The following is an 18517-nucleotide window of genomic DNA, read 5'->3' as shown; positions in this document are numbered from 1 at the left end:
CCAAGGAAACAAAGCAACAACAAAACCAAACAAAATCCAGGCAATCAAACCAAAAAGGAGTCAAGAACTGTCCCGGTGTCTGTGTGTCTCTGTGTGTTTGTGTGTGTGTGTGGGTGTGGGTGGGTGTGTGTGTGTGTGTGTGTGTGTGACGAAAGGACAGTGAGGGCAAGGATAAAAGGAATACAGCCTAAAAGCTAAACAGAGCTGTGGAATAACACTTAACAATATTCAACTTCGCTTATAACTTCTATTAAGCTTCACAAATTAGCAAAAGAACAACTCTTGTTGCTGTCATGCTGGCATGGTAGCATGGAGGATTGTTTTAGAAAGGCCTTGGGAATGGTAAACTGAGGAAAAGGATACATTCATGTATGCCCCATTGTTTTAGAAAGGCTTTGGGAATGAGAAACTGAGGGAAAAGATACATTTATGTATGCTCCACTGTTTCGGGAAAGTCCCGCTTCAGCATTCCTCTGTAGACCCCCTTCTCCCCACCCCTGAGCAGTTCCCATTGGACCTGGCCCCTGGGGTGGTTCTGATGTGCCTTAGCTGAACACTGTCTCTATTGTTTAAGACCTTATCTCTTAATTTTGCTGTATAAAACTGTATCTGGGCAATAGCCCAGGGCCTTTGGTCACTGCAATGCTTCAGGCAATACAATCTCTCTGGACAAGCATACCATTGGTCTCTCTTGGTCTCTTTATCTCGAACCCTTGCGGCGACTGAGGCAGCGCCGCAGCTCGGACCGTGCTGACCCAGCCGCTGCCTGGTGAGCCCAGGGCAGCGGGACCGCGGAAAACCCCGGCCCCTGGAGGGGACAGCTAGCCGGAGGGTCCCGGGGGGCCGGGGAGGGACGGGGGACAGCGGTGAGTAACCCCCGAGAGCAAAGTGGCGGTCGAAAGAGAAGCAACAAGTGGCGCACCAACGTTGGGCTTTGCACTGGTCTGAGCAAGCCTGCCGCAGCCGTCGTGGACAGTGCACTGGCTAGGAGCTTTTCCAGACACTTTGCAGTGTCACCGCGAGCTACAGAGCGGAGAGCGGTGTGAATAAATCGCTACGCAGGCTGTCGGCTCCGCGGGGAGAAGCTCTGGGATCACGCTGGTGGTGTGAGGCACTTGCCTCTCCACACAGCCCAGCGGGACTGTTGCCGTGGAGACAGACGCCGATTTCTGTCCGGCGAGGTCGTCACGGGTCGGACGGCACCTCTCTACACCCGGGAGACCGCCCGGGGTTCGGGAACCGTTGCTGCAGTGGTGTCTAAGGGACGGCGGTGGGTTAGTCTCGGTACTGGGGGGCAGGGGCCCGGCCAGGAGACATCGGCTCCTGTGTGCCCGTGGGGGGACACGCCAGCGCGCAGGCGTGACGGGAGTCTCCGTCGTAGCTTTAGAACTTTGGGTTTGCTGCAGTAATTGGTTGAGATTTGCTGTGAAGCCAGCCATGGGTGTTAGGCTGACTACACAGCAGAAAGAGATTTATAAACAAGTTCAGGAGCCCCTGCTGAGTGCAGGTGTCAAATTTCCTAAGAGCCTTGTAAAAGAGTTTGTCAGATGGTTATCAGTAAGTATTCCAGAGATAACAGAGCAAGTAGTGAGAGAAAGACGATTTTGGAAGCGTGTTGGTGCAGTGCTGAGTGAAAGGACAAAGGCAGGAGATCCCTCAGTGAAAGAAGGTTTTATGAGAATGTTTTTGGTCGTTTACGATGTTGTGAAAGACAGTGCGGACACTCAGGGCGCCCAGGGAGCAGAAAAGCGCCCTGTCGCGTCCCCGGTGCCCCCCCGCACCCCCTGCGGTGAGAAAACTAACCGTGCAGATGTAGATTTAGTTTCTAACCCTTCTCCTCCTCCTGCTTTCGCTCCCGCAGCTGAAAATCCATGCTTTGCACCCCCCATTCCCCCTCCCGTGCAGCCCCCACAAGATGGAGGTGGCCACGCGGTTTTCCCTTCTCCATCCCCGCATTCCCTGCTCCCTGTGCCAGCCCAGAACATGCCCCCAGCCCTCGCATTCCCCCCTCCGCCTGTCCCTGACCCCAACCCCTCCTCCCTTGCGGCGGTTCAGCCCATGATCCAGCCCACATTCCAGCCCCCGGTCCAGCCCTCAGCTCCTCCTCTCGCAGTTCCATCACCACCCCCTGTCCCTGTCCCTGTTCCTGCCCCGCTCCACGCAGCCCAGCCGGCTGCGGCCACTCCCTCACAAGCCGGCCCTCCTCCTCCTCCCTCTCCCTCTCCCGGTTTCCCTGGCAACGGCAGCGCCCAGGCTGTCAGCCGGGAAGTGCTCAGAGAGACCGAGCCTGCGTTCTTAGCCCCTGTGATTTATAATGCCAGGGGACAGAACGCCAAATGGGAGCCCCTTTCGTATGATAGTATTAGGGAACTTTGCAAAACGAAGCGTGAGTTTGGGGAAAGAAGTGAATTTTTTAAGAGCATTTTGAAAGCTACTATATGCTCCAAGACATTTGTCCCCGCTGATTTGAAACGTCTTTTCAGTTGCTTGCTCCCTCAGTCTGAGTTTAGATTGTGGGAAAGAACGTGGAAAAGACTTGCAGCAGATCTCCTCCCAGAGATTCTGCAAAGTCCAAGCCTTTCCACAGATATAGAGGATGAGGAAATCACTTTAGAACATCTAGTGGGTGAAGGTGATTGGAGCCAAGCTGAAAAGCAAGCAGCAGGCATTCCCAGAGCAGTGTTAGACCTGTCCAGGGATGCAGCAGAACGTGCATTTTTTAATATGCCTTCTAAAGACCCTATTGTCTCATATACCACTTTAAAGCAGTCTGTTTCAGAACCATTCATGGATTTTGTGGATCGAGTGCGAGCCTCTGTGGAAAAGAGGGTGCAAAATCCAGAGCTCCAAGACCAACTTATATTAGAACTGGTCACCACAAATGCAAATGAAGTCTGTCAGCGAGTCATCCTGGCTCTTCCATCATCGCCTCCCCCCACACTCGATCAGCTCATCAAGGAGTGCACCAGGAAAGCTATGCTGATGACAGAGGACTCAGTGATAAAACCACGGGAAAGGGTGTTTGCTTCAGCAGCAGCAACCCCCAGGACTCCTGGGTTCAAAGGGCCTCCTCGACAAGGGGGGAAGGCGGGAGGGGGGAGAATCATTTTCCTTTATACTGGCAGAGCAAAATGTATCTTTTTCAGAGTTAGTTCACTTTGTTGTATGATTTTATCTCTCTTTCAGACTAGCAGAATGTCAATTTCCACATTCCTGCTCATCATTTGGTTCCAGGGAATGGTCATCTACCCTTCCACGGTGGATGCATGGATTGTTCCACAGCCCAAGAAAAATGTGTGGGTCACGCTAGCCCAAGCCTTGCAACAGGATCATATGTGTTTATCCACTGCCTCAGCAGAAAATCCGATGTCCACATGTTTAATAGGGGTTCCAAGTAAGGGGGATGAGTTTCCAATTGATCTGGTCCGTTTGCAGAAGCAGGTGAACGAAAATAAAATACCTAAAGGTGCAGGACAAGTTGAAGCACAAGTGCGAAATCCCCTCATTTTATGGCAAGGGTGGGTTTCACATTTGCCCACTGCTGAGGGGGAGCCCCAGGAATTAGAACTCATAGGCTCTGCAAAAGCTGAGTTTTGCATTCAATTTGATTTTTCCCCAACCAAAGAAGTAAAATTATATGAACATGTCAAACAGTACAAGGTAGAATTCAGAGCAGGTCAATGGTGCACAGCTGTCTACAAGCTGAAATTTGCATCCACCACTGATTTCCGTCCACGCAAGCTGGACAAGGGAATGTTTCTTATCTGTGGGGACAGAGCATACCCAGGAATCCCATCTCGTCTTATTGGAGGTCCATGTACTTTTGGGCATCTGACCCTTGCTTCCCCCAACATGACCCAAATTCCAATTGGGCAAGCAAAAAGTGGGAAAAAAATTACTAAGCGGAGTGCAAGCCAATTTGATGAACATTGTGATGCAGAAATTTATCATTGGGCAAAATCCAAAAGAGTTGCTGTCTCTGTGTTTTTACCATGGGTTGCAGCAGCCAAAGCATTGAGTGAATTAGGCAATCTAGAATGCTGGGTGACCAAGCAGGCAAATTTAACATCAGCAGCCCTGAGTGACCTCCTAGAAGACGAGGAAATAACCAGAAAGGCTACCCTCCAAAATAGGGCAGCTATCGATTTCCTGCTGTTGGCACATGGTCATGGATGTAAAGAATTTGATGGGTTGTGTTGTTTTGATCTGTCATCTAAAGGACAGAGTGTCCACTCGTCCATTCAGGAAATGAGAAACCTCATGGGGAATGTGAAGCAAGAAAATGAGGATTGGTTTAAAAATCTGTTCAAAGACTGGGACCTTTCTGGGTGGGCAGTGTCTCTTTTAAAAGACATCTTTTACTTTCTAGTTGCATTGTTTTTAGTTCTGTTAGCATTTGGGATTCTGAAGCGGATCGTCTCCAAGGTCATCACCTCGAAACCGAAGGCTTCCGCGCCGGTTTTCATCGCTGCTGCCGCCACGGAAAGAGATTGGTGGGAAGACGACAAGCAGAAAGACACTGCAGTTTAAGAGCCACAGTTTACCTTCTCCCAAGGCATCGTTCATCTTAGTAATTGAAAAGCGGGGAATTGTTGCAGTCATGCTGGCATGGTAGCATGGAGGATTGTTTTAGAAAGGCCTTGGGAATGGTAAACTGAGGAAAAGGATACATTCATGTATGCCCCATTGTTTTAGAAAGGCTTTGGGAATGAGAAACTGAGGGAAAAGATACATTTATGTATGCTCCACTGTTTCGGGAAAGTCCCGCTTCAGCATTCCTCTGTAGACCCTCTTCTCCCCACCCCTGAGCAGTTCCCATTGGACCTGGCCCCTGGGGTGGTTCTGATGTGCCTTAGCTGAACACTGTCTCTATTGTTTAAGACCTTATCTCTTAATTTTGCTGTATAAAACTGTATCTGGGCAATAGCCCAGGGCCTTTGGTCACTGCAATGCTTCAGGCAATACAATCTCTCTGGACAAGCATACCATTGGTCTCTCTTGGTCTCTTTATCTCGAACCCTTGCGGCGACTGAGGCAGCGCCGCAGCTCGGACCGTGCTGACCCAGCCGCTGCCTGGTGAGCCCAGGGCAGCGGGACCACGGAAAACCCCGGCCCCTGGAGGGGACAGCTAGCCGGAGGGTCCCGGGGGGCCGGGGAGGGACGGGGGACAGCGGTGAGTAACCCCCAAGAGCAAAGTGGCGGTCGAAAGAGAAGCAACAACTCTTACCAGCATTTAACTTTGCTTACAGCTTGTGACTTTGTCGCTATAAGACACGTGAAAGCACGACGCGAGCCACCTGCTATTTTCAAGGTAAAGAGAAAAGTTTATTCTCTGACTCCAACTTTTATACTTTCCCAAAGGTGACATTGGATTAGAGAGTGAATGGGCCACCTGTCCAAAGACATTGGACAAAGCACTAGTACATCAAGTTTGTCCAGCCCCATAAAAGATTGTAAACAATATGTTGTTGACAGAAATTGTGTGGGAAGGTTCTCCAACAGAATGGAAACTCAGAAGGCTTTAGAAAATCTTAAGAATCAGGGTGACATGACTTAACCTTACTTCCAGGCCTGACTGGCTCAGCTATCCAAGGCAATCAAAGCCCTCAGAGAGCAGCATTTCTGCCACATTTCCCTGAGCACAGGCACTCCTGTGTGCACACAGACACAAAGAGTCACTACAAGGCACCTGTGAGAAATTCCCCTGAGCAAAGGGAAATGCTCCCTGTGGAGGCTTTGGCATCTCCCCAGGGGATGAAGGGTTGAGCTTGGAGCAGACAGTGTCTTTGATGAGCTCCAGAGGAGCTGAGCCCAGGGGCTGCTGGCCAAGGCCCAGGCCCAGTGAGCATTTCTCAGCTGGCAGGGTGGCCTGAGAAGGGGAAAGGGGAATGCACCAGACCAGGAACCATGGAACCAAGGGACCATTGTTACACTGTGGGGCCATGTGAGAAGAAGTGACCATTGGGACACTGTGGGGCCTTGTGAGACCAAGGGACCATTGGGACACTGTGGGACCATGTGAGATCAAGAGACCATTGGGATACTGTGAGTCCTCATGGATTCATGGACACCACTGTGACATTGCTGGGCCTCATGGAAGCAAGGGGACCCTAGTGACGCCGTGTGCCTCAGTGGAATGTAGGCATCATTGTGACACTGTGAGGCCCCATCCAGCCAAGGCTCCATTGGGACACTGCGAGACCCCACGGAAACAAAACTCCAGGGTAACACAGAGAGGCTGCCTGTAATCAGTGCTCCATTGTGACCCTGCGGAGCCAAAGGAGAGCGTTGTGACACTGCAAAGCCCCATGGTCCATTGGTCCAAAGGTCCATTGTGACATTGCAGGACTCATGGAACAGAGGAGTCACATGACACTGTGGGGCCTGTGGAACCATGGAGAACATTGTGACACTGCAAGGCCTCAAGGAATCATTAGGACTGTTATATGTCTATAGGATAATTCGTGCAAATAAAATTGTCGTCTCTTTTATAGTTATGTGCTGTTAAATTATACTCTTATAGGAAGTTTTTAAATCGCACAAGCCAGCAACAGCGATTGCAACACCATGTCAAAGCCACCTGGACGAGAGAGGGAGGACTTTATTTACAAGCGAACGAAAGTGGCCAGCCCAGAGAGGGATCATGCATCAAGGTTGTCCGAGAAACACCCGGACGATAAATACACGATAAATATCCGAGACCGAGATAGTCAGAGCCATCAGGGAGGTACATCTCAAATCCGAATTCCGGGACTGCAAACACAGGTGTTCATCACTCTCCGGACACGTATTGTTCAACTTGCCACAGAGAAAAGAACTCCACATGAATACATGCACTTTGAAAAGGAAGAAAGGGGACTCTGGCTCAGGCAAGGAAAATCGTATAAAAATGGGTCAGACAGGACGGTCGGTGTGAAGCATAGAGGACCCTCTGCTGCAGCTGTCAAACCTGTGTCTCACCCGGTGGCAATCCCGGGCTCCACATTGACTTTTTTTTATAGTGGCTTTTTTTCATTTTTCTCAAAGTTTATATTTGGTACACTTAATAACTTTTATTAAATTAAAAATTAATAACTTGGAGCCTTGCATTTCTAACATGTTCATCACATTCAGTTTCTCATGATAAGCCTATCTACTTCTGCTAATTCTGAGATGGGGAAAATGAACTGTCATGATTCCCGCTTGCACTAGAGGATTGTGACACGGGCTGACTTTGTGATGCCAGAGTCTTCTGTGCCATCACAGCGCAACTGTATGACATCCCAGAGTGCTAGAGCAGCACTGGCTCTGTGACATCACAAGGGGGATTTGTGAGATCTCAGGGTGGGCTGTGACATCCCAGGAGGCAGTGTGACATCTCAGGGGCTCTGTGACCTTACTGGGGAGGTCACTTCAAGCCAGCTCCCACTCACAGTTCCTCCCAGAGAAGTCCAAAGCTGCTGGTGCACAGTTGGATCCCGTGTCCCTCTGGGTCCCCCTGCCCCTGGCGCTGCAGCCTCCCCCTGAGGATGTTCGAGGAGATCAAGCCCAGAGCCTGACACGGGGACAGGGACTCAGGGCCGTCACAGTTGGAACAGGGAGACAGGGACCCCCTAGCAGCATCCCTGTGCCCCCAGGGCCAGAGCTTGGCCAGGGCTCCTTCACCCTCTTATGTAGGAGGGCTTGAGAGCACTTTAAAAATCCCCAGCAGGGGAGTAGCATAAAACAGCTTTAAGATTAAGTGACAGCACCACAGAGTTCCTTGGCAAGAGTCACTCTGCTCCTGACTGGACACTTCAGGCACACCAAGGAAACAAAGCAACAACAAAACCAAACAAAATCCAGGCAATCAAACCAAAAAGGAGTCAAGAACTGTCCCGGTGTCTGTGTGTCTCTGTGTGTTTGTGTGTGTGTGTGTGGGTGTGGGTGTGTGTGTGTGTGTGTGTGTGTGTGTGTGACGAAAGGACAGTGAGGGCAAGGATAAAAGGAATACAGCCTAAAAGCTAAACAGAGCTGTGGAATAACACTTAACAATATTCAACTTCGCTTATAACTTCTATTAAGCTTCACAGATTAGCAAAAGAACAACTCTTAGCAGCATTTAACTTTGCTTACAGCTTGTGACTTTGTCGCTATAAGACACGTGAAAGCACGACGCGAGCCACCTGCTATTTTCAAGGTAAAGAGAAAAGTTTATTCTCTGACTCCAACTTTTATACTTTCCCAAAGGTGACAATGGATTGGAGAGTGAATGGACCACCTGTCCAAAGACATTGGACAAAGCACTAGTACATCAAGTTTGTCCAGCCCCATAAAAGATTGTAAACAATATGTTGTTGACAGAAATTGTGTGGGAAGGTTCTCCAACAGAATGGAAACTCAGAAGGCTTTAGAAAATCTTAAGAATCAGGGTGACATGACTTAACCTTACTTCCAGGCCTGACTGGCTCAGCTATCCAAGGCAATCAAAGCCCTCAGAGAGCAGCATTTCTGCCACATTTCCCTGAGCACAGGCACTCCTGTGTGCACACAGACACAAAGAGTCACTACAAGGCACCTGTGAGAAATTCCCCTGAGCAAAGGGAAATGCTCCCTGTGGAGGCTTTGGCATCTCCCCAGGGGATGAAGGGTTGAGCCTGGAGCAGACAGTGTCTGTGATGAGCTCCAGAGGAGCTGAGCCCAGGGGCTGCTGGCCAAGGCCCAGGCCCAGTGAGCATTTCTCAGCAGGCAGGGTGGCCTGAGAAGGGGAGAGGGGAATGCACCAGACCAGGAACCATGGAACCAAGGGACCATTGTTACACTGTGGGGCCATGTGAGAAGAAGTGACCATTGGGACACTGTGGGGCCTTGTGAGATCAAGAGACCATTGGGATACTGTGAGTCCTCATGGATTCATGGACACCACTGTGACATTGCTGGGCCTCATGGAAGCAAGGGGACCCAGGTGACGCCGTGTGCCTCAGTGGAATGTAGGCATCATTGTGACACTGTGAGGCCCCATCCAACCAAGGCTCCATTGGGACACTGCGAGACCCCACGGAAACAAAGCTCCAGGGTAACACAGAGAGGCTGCCTGTAATCAGTGCTCCATTGTGACCCTGTGGAGCCAAAGGAGAGCGTTGTGACACTGCAAAGCCCCATGGTCCATTGGTCCAAAGGTCCATTGTGACATTGCAGGACTCATGGAACAGAGGAGTCACATGACACTGTGGGGCCTGTGGAACCATGGAGAACATTGTGACACTGCAAGGCCTCAAGGAATCATTAGGACTGTTATATGTCTATAGGATAATTCGTGCAAATAAAATTGTCGTCTCTTTTATAGTTATGTGCTGTTAAATTATACTCTTATAGGAAGTTTTTAAATCGCACAAGCCAGCAACAGCGATTGCAACACCATGTCAAAGCCACCTGGACGAGAGAGGGAGGACTTTATTTACAAGCGAACGAAAGTGGCCAGCCCAGAGAGGGATCATGCATCAAGGTTGTCCGAGAAACACCCGGACGATAAATACACGATAAATATCCGAGACCGAGATAGTCAGAGCCATCAGGGAGGTACATCTCAAATCCGAATTCCGGGACTGCAAACACAGGTGTTCATCACTCTCCGGACACGTATTGTTCAACTTGCCACAGAGAAAAGAACTCCACATGAATACATGCACTTTGAAAAGGAAGAAAGGGGACTCTGGCTCAGGCAAGGAAAATCGTATAAAAATGGGTCAGACAGGACGGTCGGTGTGAAGCATAGAGGACCCTCTGCTGCAGCTGTCCAACCTGTGTCTCACCCGGTGGCAATCCCGGGCTCCACATTGACTTTTTTTTATAGTGGCTTTTTTTCATTTTTCTCAAAGTTTATATTTGGTACACTTAATAACTTTTATTAAATTAAAAATTAATAACTTGGAGCCTTGCATTTCTAACATGTTCATCACATTCAGTTTCTCATGATAAGCCTATCTACTTCTGCTAATTCTGAGATGGGGAAAATGAACTGTCATGATTCCCGCTTGCACTAGAGGATTGTGACACGGGCTGACTTTGTGATGCCAGAGTCTTCTGTGCCATCACAGCGCAACTGTATGACATCCCAGAGTGCTAGAGCAGCACTGGCTCTGTGACATCACAAGGGGGATTTGTGAGATCTCAGGGTGGGCTGTGACATCCCAGGAGGCAGTGTGACATCTCAGGGGCTCTGTGACCTTACTGGGGAGGTCACTTCAAGCCAGCTCCCACTCACAGTTCCTCCCAGAGAAGTCCAAAGCTGCTCGTGCCCGGTGGCATCCCGTGTCCCTCTGGGTCCCCCTGCCCCTGGCGCTGCAGCCTCCCCCTGAGGATGTTCGAGGAGATCAAGCCCAGAGCCTGACACGGGGACAGGGACTCAGGGCCGTCACAGTTGGAACAGGGAGACAGGGACCCCCTAGCAGCATCCCTGTGCCCCCAGGGCCAGAGCTTGGCCAGGGCTCCTTCACCCTCTTATGAAGGAGGGCTTGAGAGCACTTTAAAAATCCCCAGCAGGGGAGTAGCATAAAACAGCTTTAATATTAAGTGACAGCACCACAGAGTTCCTTGGCAAGAGTCACTCTGCTCCTGACTGGACACTTCAGGCACACCAAGGAAACAAAGCAACAACAAAACCAAACAAAATCCAGGCAATCAAACCAAAAAGGAGTCAAGAACTGTCCCGGTGTCTGTGTGTCTCTGTGTGTTTGTGTGTGTGTGTGTGGGTGTGGGTGTGTGTGTGTGTGTGTGTGTGTGTGTGTGTGACGAAAGGACAGTGAGGGCAAGGATAAAAGGAATACAGCCTAAAAGCTAAACAGAGCTGTGGAATAACACTTAACAATATTCAACTTCGCTTATAACTTCTATTAAGCTTCACAAATTAGCAAAAGAACAACTCTTAGCAGCATTTAACTTTGCTTACAGCTTGTGACTTTGTCTCTATAAGACACGTGAAAGCACGACGCGAGCCACCTGCTATTTTCAAGGTAAAGAGAAAAGTTTATTCTCTGACTCCAACTTTTATACTTTCCCAAAGGTGACAATGGATTGGAGAGTGAATGGACCACCTGTCCAAAGACATTGGACAAAGCACTAGTACATCAAGTTTGTCCAGCCCCATAAAAGATTGTAAACAATATGTTGTTGACAGAAATTGTGTGGGAAGGTTCTCCAACAGAATGGAAACTCAGAAGGCTTTAGAAAATCTTAAGAATCAGGGTGACATGCCTTAACCTTACTTCCAGGCCTGACTGGCTCAGCTATCCAAGGCAATCAAAGCCCTCAGAGAGCAGCATTTCTGCCACATTTCCCTGAGCACAGGCACTCCTGTGTGCACACAGACACAAAGAGTCACTACAAGGCACCTGTGAGAAATTCCCCTGAGCAAAGGGAAATGCTCCCTGTGGAGGCTTTGGCATCTCCCCAGGGGATGAAGGGTTGAGCCTGGAGCAGACAGTGTCTGTGATGAGCTCCAGAGGAGCTGAGCCCAGGGGCTGCTGGCCAAGGCCCAGGCCCAGTGAGCATTTCTCAGCTGGCAGGGTGGCCTGAGAAGGGGAAAGGGGAATGCACCAGACCAGGAACCATGGAACCAAGGGACCATTGTTACACTGTGGGGCCATGTGAGAAGAAGTGACCATTGGGACACTGTGGGGCCTTGTGAGACCAAGGGACCATTGGGACACTGTGGGACCATGTGAGATCAAGAGACCATTGGGATACTGTGAGTCCTCATGGATTCATGGACACCACTGTGACATTGCTGGGCCTCATGGAAGCAAGGGGACCCTAGTGACGCCGTGTGCCTCAGTGGAATGTAGGCATCATTGTGACACTGTGAGGCCCCATCCAACCGAGGCTCCATTGGGACACTGCGAGACCCCACGGAAACAAAGCTCCAGGGTAACACAGAGAGGCTGCCTGTAATCAGTGCTCCATTGTGACCCTGTGGAGCCAAAGGAGAGCGTTGTGACACTGCAAAGCCCCATGGTCCATTGGTCCAAAGGTCCATTGTGACATTGCAGGACTCATGGAACAGAGGAGTCACATGACACTGTGGGGCCTGTGGAACCATGGAGAACATTGTGACACTGCAAGGCCTCAAGGAATCATTAGGACTGTTATATGTCTATAGGATAATTCGTGCAAATAAAATTGTCGTCTCTTTTATAGTTATGTGCTGTTAAATTATACTCTTATAGGAAGTTTTTAAATCGCACAAGCCAGCAACAGCGATTGCAACACCATGTCAAAGCCACCTGGACGAGAGAGGGAGGACTTTATTTACAAGCGAACGAAAGTGGCCAGCCCAGAGAGGGATCATGCATCAAGGTTGTCCGAGAAACACCCGGACGATAAATACACGATAAATATCCGAGACCGAGATAGTCAGAGCCATCAGGGAGGTACATCTCAAATCCGAATTCCGGGACTGCAAACACAGGTGTTCATCACTCTCCGGACACGTATTGTTCAACTTGCCACAGAGAAAAGAACTCCACATGAATACATGCACTTTGAAAAGGAAGAAAGGGGACTCTGGCTCAGGCAAGGAAAATCGTATAAAAATGGGTCAGACAGGACGGTCGGTGTGAAGCATAGAGGACCCTCTGCTGCAGCTGTCCAACCTGTGTCTCACCCGGTGGCAATCCCAGGCTCCACATTGACTTTTTTTTATAGTGGCTTTTTTTCATTTTTCTCAAAGTTTATATTTGGTACACTTAATAACTTTTATTAAATTAAAAATTAATAACTTGGAGCCTTGCATTTCTAACATGTTCATCACATTCAGTTTCTCATGATAAGCCTATCTACTTCTGCTAATTCTGAGATGGGGAAAATGAACTGTCATGATTTCCGCTTGCACTAGAGGATTGTGACACGGGCTGACTTTGTGATGCCAGAGTCTTCTGTGCCATCACAGCGCAACTGTATGACATCCCAGAGTGATAGAGCAGCACTGGCTCTGTGACATCACAAGGGGGATTTGTGAGATCTCAGGGTGGGCTGTGACATCCCAGGAGGCAGTGTGACATCTCAGGGGCTCTGTGACCTTACTGGGGAGGTCACTTCAAGCCAGCTCCCACTCACAGTTCCTCCCAGAGAAGTCCAAAGCTGCTCGTGCCCGGTGGCATCCCGTGTCCCTCTGGGTCCCCCTGCCCCTGGCGCTGCAGCCTCCCCCTGAGGATGTTCGAGGAGATCAAGCCCAGAGCCTGACACGGGGACAGGGGCTCAGGGCCGTCACAGTTGGAACAGGGAGACAGGGACCCCTAGCAGCATCCCTGTGCCCCCAGGGCCAGAGCTTGGCCAGGGCTCCTTCACCCTCTTATGAAGGAGGGCTTGAGAGCACTTTAAAAATCCCCAGCAGGGGAGTAGCATAAAACAGCTTTAATATTAAGTGACAGCACCACAGAGTTCCTTGGCAAGAGTCACTCTGCTCCTGACTGGACACTTCAGGCACACCAAGGAAACAAAGCAACAACAAAACCAAACAAAATCCAGGCAATCAAACCAAAAAGGAGTCAAGAACTGTCCCGGTGTCTGTGTGTCTCTGTGTGTTTGTGTGTGTGTGTGTGGGTGTGGGTGTGTGTGTGTGTGTGTGTGTGTGTGTGTGACGAAAGGACAGTGAGGGCAAGGATAAAAGGAATACAGCCTAAAAGCTAAACAGAGCTGTGGAATAACACTTAACAATATTCAACTTCGCTTATAACTTCTATTAAGCTTCACAGATTAGCAAAAGAACAACTCTTAGCAGCATTTAACTTTGCTTACAGCTTGTGACTTTGTCGCTATAAGACACGTGAAAGCACGACGCGAGCCACCTGCTATTTTCAAGGTAAAGAGAAAAGTTTATTCTCTGACTCCAACTTTTATACTTTCCCAAAGGTGACATTGGATTGGAGAGTGAATGGGCCACCTGTCCAAAGACATTGGACAAACCACTAGTACATCAAGTTTGTCCAGCCCCATAAAAGATTGTAAACAATATGTTGTTGACAGAAATTGTGTGGGAAGGTTCTCCAACAGAATGTAAACTCAGAAGGCTTTAGAAAATCTTAAGATCAGGGTGACATGCCTTAACCTTACTTCCAGGCCTGACTGGCTCAGCTATCCAAGGCAATCAAAGCCCTCAGAGAGCAGCATTTCTGCCACATTTCCCTGAGCACAGGCACTCCTGTGTGCACACAGACACAAAGAGTCACTACAAGGCACCTGTGAGAAATTCCCCTGAGCAAAGGGAAATGCTCCCTGTGGAGGCTTTGGCATCTCCCCAGGGGATGAAGGGTTGAGCCTGGAGCAGACAGTGTCTTTGATGAGCTCCAGAGGAGCTGAGCCCAGGGGCTGCTGGCCAAGGCCCAGGCCCAGTGAACATTTCTCAGCTGGCAGGGTGGCCTGAGAAGGGGAAAGGGGAATGCACCAGACCAGGAACCATGGAACCAAGGGACCATTGTTACACTGTGGGGCCATGTGAGAAGAAGTGACCATTGGGACACTGTGGGGCCTTGTGAGACCAAGGGACCATTGGGACACTGTGGGACCATGTGAGATCAAGAGACCATTGGGACACTGTGAGTCCTCATGGATTCATGGACACCACTGTGACATTGCTGGGCCTCATGGAAGCAAGGGGACCCTAGTGACGCCGTGTGCCTCAGTGGAATGTAGGCATCATTGTGACACTGTGAGGCCCCATCCAACCGAGGCTCCATTGGGACACTGCGAGACCCCACGGAAACAAAGCTCCAGGGTAACACAGAGAGGCTGCCTGTAATCAGTGCTCCATTGTGACCCTGTGGAGCCAAAGGAGAGCGTTGTGACACTGCAAAGCCCCATGGTCCATTGGTCCAAAGGTCCATTGTGACATTGCAGGACTCATGGAACAGAGGAGTCACATGACACTGTGGGGCCTGTGGAACCATGGAGAACATTGTGACACTGCAAGGCCTCAAGGAATCATTAGGACTGTTATATGTCTATAGGATAATTCGTGCAAATAAAATTGTCGTCTCTTTTATAGTTATGTGCTGTTAAATTATACTCTTATAGGAAGTTTTTAAATCGCACAAGCCAGCAACAGCGATTGCAACACCATGTCAAAGCCACCTGGACGAGAGAGGGAGGACTTTATTTACAAGCGAACGAAAGTGGCCAGCCCAGAGAGGGATCATGCATCAAGGTTGTCCGAGAAACACCCGGACGATAAATACACGATAAATATCCGAGACCGAGATAGTCAGAGCCATCAGGGAGGTACATCTCAAATCCGAATTCCGGGACTGCAAACACAGGTGTTCATCACTCTCCGGACACGTATTGTTCAACTTGCCACAGAGAAAAGAACTCCACATGAATACATGCACTTTGAAAAGGAAGAAAGGGGACTCTGGCTCAGGCAAGGAAAATCGTATAAAAATGGGTCAGACAGGACGGTCGGTGTGAAGCATAGAGGACCCTCTGCTGCAGCTGTCAAACCTGTGTCTCACCCGGTGGCAATCCCGGGCTCCACATTGACTTTTTTTTATAGTGGCTTTTTTTCATTTTTCTCAAAGTTTATATTTGGTACACTTCATAACTTTTATTAAATTAAAAATTAATAACTTGGAGCCTTGCATTTCTAACATGTTCATCACATTCAGTTTCTCATGATAAGCCTATCTACTTCTGCTAATTCTGAGATGGGGAAAATGAACTGTCATGATTCCCGCTTGCACTAGAGGATTGTGACACGGGCTGACTTTGTGATGCCAGAGTCTTCTGTGCCATCACAGCGCAACTGTATGACATCCCAGAGTGCTAGATCAGCACTGGCTCTGTGACATCACAAGGGGGATTTGTGAGATCTCAGGGTGGGCTGTGACATCCCAGGAGGCAGTGTGACATCTCAGGGGCTCTGTGACCTTACTGGGGAGGTCACTTCAAGCCAGCTCCCACTCACAGTTCCTCCCAGAGAAGTCCAAAGTTGCTGGTGCACAGTGGCATCCCGTGTCCCTCTGGGTCCCCCTGCCCCTGGCGCTGCAGCCTCCCGCTGAGGATGTTCGAGGAGATCAAGCCCAAAGCCTGACACGGGGACAGGGACTCAGGGCCGTCACAGTTGGGACAGGGAGACAGGGACCCCCTAGCAGCATCCCTGTGCCCCCAGGGCCAGAGCTTGGCCAGGGCTCCTTCACCCTCTTATGAAGGAGGGCTTGAGAGCACTTTAAAAATCCCCAGCAGGGGAGTAGCATAAAACAGCTTTAATATTAAGTGACAGCACCACAGAGTTCCTTGGCAAGAGTCACTCTGCTCCTGACTGGACACTTCAGGCACACCAAGGAAACAAAGCAACAACAAAACCAAACAAAATCCAGGCAATCAAACCAAAAAGGAGTCAAGAACTGTCCCGGTGTCTGTGTGTCTCTGTGTGTTTGTGTGTGTGTGTGGGTGTGGGTGGGTGTGTGTGTGTGTGTGTGTGTGTGACGAAAGGACAGTGAGGGCAAGGATAAAAGGAATACAGCCTAAAAGCTAAAGAGAGCTGTGGAATAACACTTAACAATATTCAACTTTGCTTATAACTTCTATTAAGCTTCACAAATTAGCAAAAGAACAACTCTTAGCAGCATTTAACTTTGCTTACAGCTTGTGACTTTGTCTCTATAAGACACGTGAAAGCACGACGCGAGCCACCTGCTATTTTCAAGGTAAAGAGAAAAGTTTATTCTCTGACTCCAACTTTTATACTTTCCCAAAGGTGACAATGGATTGGAGAGTGAATGGACCACCTGTCCAAAGACATTGGACAAAGCACTAGTACATCAAGTTTGTCCAGCCCCATAAAAGATTGTAAACAATATGTTGTTGACAGAAATTGTGTGGGAAGGTTCTCCAACAGAATGGAAACTCAGAAGGCTTTAGAAAATCTTAAGAATCAGGGTGACATGACTTAACCTTACTTCCAGGCCTGACTGGCTCAGCTATCCAAGGCAATCAAAGCCCTCAGAGAGCAGCATTTCTGCCACATTTCCCTGAGCACAGGCACTCCTGTGTGCACACAGACACAAAGAGTCACTACAAGGCACCTGTGAGAAATTCCCCTGAGCAAAGGGAAATGCTCCCTGTGGAGGCTTTGGCATCTCCCCAGGGGATGAAGGGTTGAGCCTGGAGCAGACAGTGTCTTTGATGAGCTCCAGGGGAGCTGAGCCCAGGGGCTGCTGGCCAAGGCCCAGGCCCAGTGAGCATTTCTCAGCTGGCAGGGTGGCCTGAGAAGGGGAAAGGGGAATGCACCAGACCAGGAACCATGGAACCAAGGGACCATTGTTACACTGTGGGGCCATGTGAGAAGAAGTGACCATTGGGACACTGTGGGGCCTTGTGAGACCAAGGGACCATTGGGACACTGTGGGACCATGTGAGATCAAGAGACCATTGGGACACTGTGAGTCCTCATGGATTCATGGACACCACTGTGACATTGCTGGGCCTCATGGAAGCAAGGGGACCCAGGTGACGCCGTGTGCCTCAGTGGAATGTAGGCATCATTGTGACACTGTGAGGCCCCATCCAACCAAGGCTCCATTGGGACACTGCGAGACCCCACGGAAACAAAGCTCCAGGGTAACACAGAGAGGCTGCCTGTAATCAGTGCTCCATTGTGACCCTGTGGAGCCAAAGGAGAGCGTTGTGACACTGCAAAGCCCCATGGTCCATTGGTCCAAAGGTCCATTGTGACATTGCAGGACTCATGGAACAGAGGAGTCACATGACACTGTGGGGCCTGTGGAACCATGGAGAACATTGTGACACTGCAAGGCCTCAAGGAATCATTAGGACTGTTATATGTCTATAGGATAATTCGTGCAAATAAAATTGTCGTCTCTTTTATAGTTATGTGCTGTTAAATTATACTCTTATAGGAAGTTTTTAAATCGCACAAGCCAGCAACAGCGATTGCAACACCATGTCAAAGCCACCTGGACGAGAGAGGGAGGACTTTATTTACAAGCGAACGAAAGTGGCCAGCCCAGAGAGGGATCATGCATCAAGGTTGTCCGAGAAACACCCGGACGATAAATACACGATAAATATCCGAGACCGAGATAGTCAGAGCCATCAGGGAGGTACATCTCAAATCCGAATTCCGGGACTGCAAACACAGGTGTTCATCACTCTCCGGACACGTATTGTTCAACTTGCCACAGAGAAAAGAACTCCACATGAATACATGCACTTTGAAAAGGAAGAAAGGGGACTCTGGCTCAGGCAAGGAAAATCGTATAAAAATGGGTCAGACAGGACGGTCGGTGTGAAGCATAGAGGACCCTCTGCTGCAGCTGTCAAACCTGTGTCTCACCCGGTGGCAATCCCGGGCTCCACATTGACTTTTTTTTATAGTGGCTTTTTTTCATTTTTCTCAAAGTTTATATTTGGTACACTTCATAACTTTTATTAAATTAAAAATTAATAACTTGGAGCCTTGCATTTCTAGCATGTTCATCACATTCAGTTTCTCATGATAAGCCTATCTACTTCTGCTAATTCTGAGACGGGGAAAATGAACTGT

The 18517-nt window shown here is 49.4% G+C and overlaps 1 protein-coding gene across 3 annotated transcripts; it reads left to right on the top strand.

Annotated features, from left to right (window-relative positions):
* The first annotated feature begins 282 nt into the window (after nt 1-282).
* Nucleotides 283-4985, top strand: LOC146763963 (uncharacterized). Of its 3 annotated transcripts, none has more exons than XM_085565752.1 (2): nt 283-1270; nt 2770-4985. In XM_085565752.1, exon 2 carries the CDS (start codon nt 2788-2790, stop codon nt 4528-4530), a length of 1743 nt encoding a protein of 580 aa, XP_085421878.1. In that variant the 5' UTR covers nt 283-1270; nt 2770-2787; the 3' UTR covers nt 4531-4985. The 3 variants fall into 3 exon arrangements, with proteins under 3 accessions (XP_085421878.1, XP_085421877.1, XP_085421876.1); XM_085565751.1 differs by having other exon boundaries at nt 283-1274; XM_085565750.1 differs by having other exon boundaries at nt 283-1274; nt 2767-4985.
* Nucleotides 4986-18517: the final 13532 nt, after the last annotated feature.

Source organism: Lonchura striata, chromosome 37, assembly GCF_050655825.1.
Source record: "Lonchura striata isolate lonStrDom1 chromosome 37, ASM5065582v1, whole genome shotgun sequence".
Classification (NCBI taxonomy): domain Eukaryota; kingdom Metazoa; phylum Chordata; class Aves; order Passeriformes; family Estrildidae; genus Lonchura; species Lonchura striata.
Note: the sequence above shows the minus strand (reverse complement) of the source record. Positions and strands in the feature narration are given on the sequence as shown.

Bases quoted from the DNA above. Each gene is read 5' to 3' on its own strand.
- LOC146763963 (XM_085565752.1), top strand. From the start codon at position 2,788: ATGGATTTTGTGGATCGAGTGCGAGCCTCTGTGGAAAAGAGGGTGCAA.